The sequence below is a fragment of the Pteropus medius genome, unplaced genomic scaffold (assembly GCF_902729225.1).
Source record: "Pteropus medius unplaced genomic scaffold, Ma_sr-lr_union100, whole genome shotgun sequence".
Lineage (NCBI taxonomy): Eukaryota > Metazoa > Chordata > Mammalia > Chiroptera > Pteropodidae > Pteropus > Pteropus medius.
The window spans coordinates 28,923-37,520 of NW_024349266.1; the positions used below are offsets into that span (position 1 = coordinate 28,923).

General features: G+C 36.9%; 1 protein-coding gene across 1 annotated transcript; it reads right to left on the reverse strand.

The window, feature by feature from the left end:
• Positions 1–6,191: 6,191 nt before the first annotated feature.
• LOC120618044 (olfactory receptor 11G2-like) lies at positions 6,192–7,157 on the reverse strand. Its single transcript, XM_039881906.1, has one exon. It carries the CDS (start codon positions 7,155–7,157, stop codon positions 6,192–6,194), a length of 966 nt encoding a protein of 321 aa, XP_039737840.1.
• Between the last annotated feature and the right edge of the window lie 1,441 nt (positions 7,158–8,598).

An 8,598-nucleotide genomic window follows, 5' to 3' on the forward strand; every position in this document is an offset into this window, starting at 1 on the left:
AGAGATCTCATTGCCTCTTTTCTCCCACACAACCTGTCAGTGGGTGGCTCATTCTGTGGGTGCCCTAACCAAGTCGATTTGGATATTACAAGGCAATGCTAAGCTTAAGTCAAACAGGATATTTTACTGCTAAAGAGAACATGTCCGTTGGGCCTGGAAGTCATTGTTTAAGTTAGGAGTAACCAAGGGAAACCAAGTCCTGATTAGATTTTTGGATTCAAACTCTGGGAAGAAATCAGCACTGGACCTAAAAACCATCAGTAGGAAGTCATGCACCTGGGGTAACTCTGACCTTCTCAGATCCTCTTTCTGTCAGGCAGGTTGTGGTAGAAGGTATGGCACCTAACCCCTAAGGGCTGTATTGGGCCAAGCTCTGCTTCAGGCCATATGTCCCAGGACATCCAGGTCTCTGTTTTGTACAATCTTCCCCAGGCCATGTGTAAAGGCTCGTAGGGCTGCTATGTCCTCGGTGGAATTTGGGCAGAAGAGAAAGTGGTCAAATATATATACTTGGTCATTTCATACTGACTTTAGATCAATGATATCCAAACTTTTGGAACTGGTATAGATAGTGCCTAATTTTATCATGCTTCCTCTTTTGTTTTCTGCAAACGTCCTGTATACTAAATAATGAATTTCTAAGGAAAGTGAATTAATTTAATTTTGAGAATTTTCAATATATGAATAGTAATTTTTTAAACCAAAGTTATTTTTTATTTAGTCATATTTGTCACTCTTTCTCTTTATGGCTTATACTTTCATTTTATGCTTAGGATTATATCCACACCTTGAGATTATATATTTATAACATGTAAAATGTAGAGTTGAAAAATATCTCTATTTGTGAATAGAAAATGTCTACAGTTATTAAAAAGGAAGGAAAACCTGTCTCCAGAGTAAATGGCAGTTTCAGAAAGGGTAAATCATTACTTATTCTTAGAGGAATGGGTTGATGTAATCAACTTGCCAACACGTGACTAGCTGCCTTTCTCAATGAATGGTATCATATTGCTGGCTCAGCATCAGTCTCTGCTACTGGTGGCTGGTAATTAATTAGTTACAATAACTAGATTAGTCTTGATAAGAGGCCCATGTTTTGGGTTTCATGCAGAGTTTCAATCCTACCACTACGGTTCTTTCATTTGTGAACATATTGTACAAGCACCTGGATGACAGGTGACAGAAGCTGCCCGGCATGCAGTATAAATCATTCTATTCACTTGGCTCTCAAGTTCATCTACTGTAGTGGGCATTGATATGAAACACCAAGATTTGTACATTTTGTTTCCACTCCCACAGTTCCATCCACATGCCTCCTTCCCATCTGTTTTAATTTTCCAATCTTACTTCTTCCAGATCCTTGACTGACTAGAAAAGCCATTTACTACAGCCTTAGATCCCATGTATATTCTTACCTTAGGCTTTTTTCTCCATCATAAAACTAGTTTACTGCTTTCATCAGTATACTGGAAGAACTTGACTTCACCATCATCATTTAGAGTCAACCTCTGAGTTAGGTTGAATGCAGCAACCATCTATTGTTGGCTCACATAAATACATTGAATCAACACATACATAAATTGGGATGGTTGTTGTGAACCTCTGATGAGGCCATAGGTGTAAACTGAGGAAGAGGTGTTGGTATAGTAGAGGTAGGTGATGTGTCCTCTGAACCTGCCCGGACACATTCATGTATTTACCATTTCTAATGCATCGTGACTTGCTTCTGCTCTTGACTGAATTTATGACTTGTGGATGTGACAGTATCCATCTTGTATGGGAAGTTCTGTTTGCTTAACCACTTGATTTCCCATTGTAAGGTGCTCAGTCCCCTGCCCCCCACCCAGGCCCCCGCCAAATGGATATCAGGATATGTTTTTCAAACAATGAGCAGTTCTATGCAATAGAAAGAATGGCTTTGTTCTAGGAGTCTAGGGGAATGCTCTACAAGTCTAACGATGCTTATCGCATTGTACTATATAGCCTGAACAGCAGAGAAATATGAACAGCAGCCTGAACCTATTGTAGAGGTTTCTTTTTGCTCTGGGTCCTACTCAAAATTAGCAGTCTTTCAAGTCAATCACTTGATAAATGTAACAGAGCAGTATTCGACAAAATGTGTCAGGTGTATTCAACAAATTTGGTTTTATCTGCTTCCTAAATATCACAAACCCCACCAAGTCCTGTGTCTCCTAGTAGCAGAGGTTACAAAATACAACATCCTGTCTTTTATTATAGAGGAGATATGCTCCGACTTGATAAATGGTTGATTGAATTTATCATTCTTTCTTAAACACGTCAAGGAAATAAAAATTCACCCAATTCTACAGCTTCTATAATTATCATTGTCTCCATTCATTGTAGTGCTAGAGCTATTGTATATATAGTGCTTTCCCTTCTGCCTGTGCCTCCTCCTAATTTGTCACAGGTTAAAGTCATAGAAAATGTAATGCTCTTCTATACTGGGGTTATCACTACCTGACTTATTCCCTGCAATGGGATATTTGCTGCTATCTTTCCAGGATCTCATACTGAGGGTTGGATTTCTAGAGCCATTTATATTATCATTGGTGTTCATATGAGCTCTCCTGAAAGCAGAGCCAGAGACTAGGACTTGGATGTAGTTGTTACATATGAAAGGTTACCTTAGAAAGGAAGGAAGAGCAGAGGGAGTAACCGGGAGAGGAGGAAAAGCCACTGCAGCAGGAGACTTGATTCCAGAGTCTCTGAAATGTATTGGGAATGTCTCCCAGAAAGATAAATGTTTGATGTATTCATCCACCTGTACTGATCCCATAACACTTCAAGGCTGCACCTAACATTGACTCTGGTAGCTTCTGAGAACCCCTGAAGTAGAAAGTGGAAAGATATGTGGTGCTTTTCACTTGGGACACTGTCAGTATGAGTTAACATTCACATGAAACTATTTAATACAGCTACTAATGTCAGCCCTCTGTAGCTGCAGGTTCAGTATCTGTGAATTCAACCAATCACGGATCAAAAATATTTGGGAGAAAAAGCTATGTTGTTCCTGGCATGTACTATATAGTTAGGCCATGGCATCTGTACTGAACAAGTACAGATTTTTTTCTTGTCATTATTTTCTATATAATACAGTATAAAAACGATTTACATAGCATTTACATTCTATTAGGTATTACAGTCATGTGCCACTTAATGATGGGATACATTCTGAGAAATGCATCATTAGGCAATTTTGTTGTTGTGTGAACATCATAGAGCGCACTTACACAAACCTAGATAGTCTAGCCTACTACACACCTAGACTATATGTTATAACCTATTGCTCCCAGGCTATAAGCCTGTACAGCATATTACTATACAAAACAACACTAGATTAAATCAACCACAAGAGAAAATGGTTCAATCAAGAGTCATGGTAAACATGACATGTATGAGGCTGCTGCCAGAATAACACAGTATACTTTTTTACGGCAAAATTTTTTATAAGTAAAAAGAGTATACTCTAAAGAAATGATTATTATCATTATCAAATATTATGTACTTGCATAATTACATGTGCTATCCTTTTATATGACTGGCAGCACAGTAGATTTGTTTACACCAGGATCACCATAAACATGAGTAATGTGTTATGCTACAACATTGTGATGGCTGTGATGTCACTAGGCGATAGGTATTTTTCAGCTTCATTATAATCTTTTTTAACTGTTGAAGAATGTTTATAAACTGTTGAATTTTCAGGCTTTTACTAGAGATAATTTCTTAAGACTAAAATCTGTTCTAAACTATTTTTTAATAATAAAAAGCATTTCTAACAGTTTTAAATTTAGCCTTTTCCTAACACCTCTTTAGAGTTCATTTTAAATATATCCTGAGATTTTAAAAGTCAAATTAATCTTTATGTTTCTATAGCAATTTAATCTGATATAATTGATGTCAGAACATTTTTTATAAATATGATCATTTTTCAACTTGTAATGTTATGTAAGTTAGGTAGTATATTAGTTTCCTAGGACTGCTAGCACAAATTACCACAAACTGGGGTGCTTAAAACAACAGAAATTTATACTTTCATGGTTCTGGAGGCTAGAAGTCCAATATCGAGTTGTCCTCAGGGCCATGCTCCCTCTGTCATTCTGTGTAGAATCCTTCCTTGCGTCTTCCTTGCTTCTGGCGGTGGCCTTCGATCTTCATCATTCCTTGGCTTGTAACTGCATGACTCCAATTCTCTGCCTTTGTAGTCACATGGTCATTTCTCTGGGTGTCTCTGTGTCCAAATTTTCCTCTTCTCTGTAACACATATGATTGTTTTTTAAACAAGAATCTATTTGTGGGGAATTCCTCTGAAACCCCTTTGCATGGTCAACTGCCTATTGGTTGAATGAATGCCTTCTGATTGTATGGAGCTTCACTGTGATCCTTGATGTTCTAACCTGCAAACTCAACCTGCATCCATTGTCTGTGCCACATACTTAGAGAGTTTTCAGTCCTCAGCTCCCAAGAATCATTTTCTTCATTTCACTGCAATTTATTTCTGATTGTCAAACTATAGCTGCATGATTCTGGAGAAGAACAAATCTGTTATACGAAAGGTTCTGGGGCACCTGATCCAGTTGCCAATGACAGAGATAAGTTTCTGTCACTAAACCAATTTGACATTTCTTATATTTCATTCTAGTGTCAGGACCCAGGTAAAATTATATAAAAAGCTTTATATTTGCCATTTCCTGTGCTCTTCATTTATTTGCATGAATCAAAGCCTCTCCATGACATTATATTCCTCTGCTTGAAGCACTTCCTTTGACATTTCTTGTAGACTACTGCAATAAATTTTCTCATTTTTTTCTTTATTTTTTAAAAAGAAATTTATTTATTTCTATTAGTTTCAAGTATACAGTGCATTGGTTAGACATTTATATAGTTTATAAAGCTATCACCCTAATTACTCCTTCTCTCTGGTTTTCCACCTAGCCAATATATTAATGCGAACTGCATTCCCTATGTCGTGCTCCCCATCCCTGTGACCATCTATCAACTACTAATTAGTACTTCTTATAACTTCATTACATTCTCCCAGCACCCCAAACTACCCTCCACTCTGTCCGTCACCAAATTGTCCACTATATTTGTAAGTCTGTTTTTGATTAGTTTGTTCTTTTTGTTCCTTAGATTCCACATATAAGTGAAATCATATGGTATTTATCTTTCTCTGTCAGACCCATTTCACTCAGAATTTTCTCATTTTTTGCTCATGGTTTGTTGGTGAGAGTTTCGATTTGCATGCCCTTTCTAGAGATCATTTAGGCAGACACCTCTACCTGGTATAGTTGACCTTTGAAGAACATGGGTTTATACTGCATGAGTCCATTATTACATGGATTTTTTTTTTTTTCAATAAATACAGTCAGCCCGTTCTATCTACAGATTTCACACTTGTGGATTCAACCCCAACCCTGGTAGAAAACCTCCATAATGATCTTATGGGACCACCATCATATATGCAGTTTATTGTTGGCTGAAATGATATGAGGTACATGACTGTGTAAGTAATCTAGAGATGAATTAAAGTATTTGAGAGGATGTGTATAGGTTATATGCAAATACTACACCATTTTATATAAGGGACTTGAACATCCATGAATTTTGGTATCTGCACAGGGAACGGGTGCTGGGGGAAAGGTGGGCCCTAAAATCAATTCCCTGTGGATACCAAGAGACAGCTGTACTTAATAACCAGCTAAAGCTATTAGTTTGTTTCTTTAAAATCCTTAGAGTTAAAACATGTATCCTTCTTTGGAGGTAGAGTAATAAAGTCACACCTGCAAGGCTATATTTATTTCATGCAGAAATCCTTCCTTTTAGTCAATAATTATCAGTAGAGGAGACTTTGTTTATAGTGTTATTCCCCGAACAAGTTTATGACCTATGTTACATCCTTATATGTTGCTCCAATTATAAAATACAAAGCCAATACAATTATAAAATACAATTATAAAATACTTCCTTTTAGAAATTCAGTATATACAGAGTTCAATGTTCTTAAGACAATTTTATTTCTTAAATAAGACTAACACATCATGTAGTGAATGATATTTAAGATGATAATGAGATTTATTGTAACAGTTCCCTAACCAAAATTATTGAACTCTCTAGAAAATTCTCTTGTTTATATCTTATTAAGATAAGTTATGAGGAAACTTTATTTACTATGACATCTGACTTGTTTTATGAACAGGTATTTTAGTCCCAAAGACTTTCTTTAGGGCAGTCTTCATCTCCTTGTTTCTGAGGCTATAAATTAGAGGATTGCAGAGAGGTGTTATCACAGAATAAAACAAAGCCACAATTTTCTGCATTTCCACTGGGCATCCTGATCCAGGACTAACATATAACACTATAACAGAACCAAAAAATAAGATCACAATAGCCAGATGAGAAGTACAAGTGGAGAAAGCCTTGTGTTTGCTTGCAGCTGAGGGCATTCGTAGCACAGCCAGAATCACCAGAGCATAGGAACAAAGGATAAAGAGAAATGTGCCAATCATGAAAACAGCATTGAAAGTAAAGTAAACGAACTGTGTAGTGGTGTCTTTAGAACAGGACAGCATCATCAGTGGGAAAGGATCACACATAAAATGGTCGATGGTGTTTGGGCCACAATAGGGCAACTGTGAAATGAGAACAACTGGGGTCAGGAAAAGGATGAACCCACATGACCATCCGAAGATGATGAGGCCAGTGTACAGCTGTTTAGTCATGATACATGGGTAATGCAGAGGACGGCAGATGGCAAGGTACCTGTCGAAGGCCATGATGCAAAGGAAGAAGCCCTCATCACACCCAAAAGAGAAGAAGAAGTAGAACTGTGTGAAACAACTCACAAAAGAGATGGACTTGCTTGTGGAGAGGAAGTTGGCCAGCATGTTAGGGGTGGTCGTGGTGACATAGCATATTTCCAGGAGAGAGAAATTCCCTAAGAAAATGTACATTGGAGTGTGAAGGTGCCGGTCCCACCACACGGCACAGGCAATGGCTGTGTTCCCCATCAAGGTCAAGGTATAGGTTGCTGTGAAGATCCCAAAGTAGAGGAGCTGCATTTTTGGGCTTGAGGAAAAGCCTGTGAGGATAAAGTGGCTCACAGAGTTGGTGGTTTCTCTGCCAGACACATTCATTAGTCTGGAAGACATCGGTTATTGCATGTTAATGGAATATGCTAGTTCTTTTTGAAACCACCAAATTTCTTTACAATATTTTTTCATAAACAATGAAGTTTCTGTTAAAGCAACAAAACTGTGATCATCACAACTTGCTCCCCAAGAGTATGATTTCACTTTGATAAGATGCAAATAATATAAGTAAAAACATGGCTTGAGGGCAATCATTAAACTAGGTCAAGATACTAGATTACCCATAAGAAGTGCAAAATTCGTAATTTTGAATATGTCGCTTAACCTTATTTGTGTATTTCCTCATATGTTTGCCATATAGAGTATAGTACATACAAATGTGTGTATGTGAAATTTTTCTCTAGAGAATTATGCAAAACTAATTTATTACAATTAGTAATTTTGTTAATAGTACCAAATGCAATACTTCTTACTTTAAGACATTTCAAAAGGCTCTGTCTCACTGAGATACAATGAGAGAGCATAGGGAATAATCCTTTTTTGTGCTTTTATTATTCTTTATTTTTTTATTTTATTAAATTTATTGAGGTGACATTGGTTAATAAAATTATATAGGTTTCAAGTGTATAATTCAATAATACGTAATATGTATATTGCATTGTGTGTTCATCAGACAAAGTTAAATTTCCTTCTGTCATCATATATTTTACCCTTATCGACCTGCCCCTTCCCCCCTTTTTTTCTGGTAATCGCTAAACTGTTGTCCATGTCCATTTTTCGTTTGTTGCTTTCGGTTTTATATCCCATATATGAGTGAAATTGTATGGTTCTCAACTTTTTCTGACTTATTTCACTTGGCATGATTATCTCAAGATCCATTTATGTTGCTGCAAATGGCAGTATTTCATCTTTTCTTATGGCTGAGTGATGACCCTCTCTGGGCCTCTCTGGGTCCAGCAGAGATAGTATATTATTTGACCATATCTAACATATGTTGGTATATAAGGAGTGTTTTCTCTCTATCTAGCTGGTCAGATTCAGCTCCACAGCTTGGGAAAGAGTCCTACACTTTGGCTCCTAAAATTCACTGGTTGAAAGATTTTGATATACCATCTTGTGAATGTGAGAACTAAACTGCCACTTGGGGCACCTGATTTAGGGAGAATAACTGCTTGAGTGACTGAACTTGTGAATGTGACTAGGGTTAGCCAATTTTGTTGTAAAAAAATGTTGTGAAATAGAGAACATTTTTTGATTTGTGTGCATTGCATTGCCATATTGCTTTCATAACTGCTTTCTATGTTTGGTCTTTTTCTCTTTTTTACACATTTTTATACCCATTCTTGACATTTTCTTTTGAGACAAACTTGAAACATGGAATATCTTGCTTCACTAATTCCTGCTCTCTTCCCTCATTTTTTTTTTTTTTTTTTTTTTTTTGTTACTGAATCAAAGCTTTCATATGTCTTGTTTCCTCAGAAGCCTG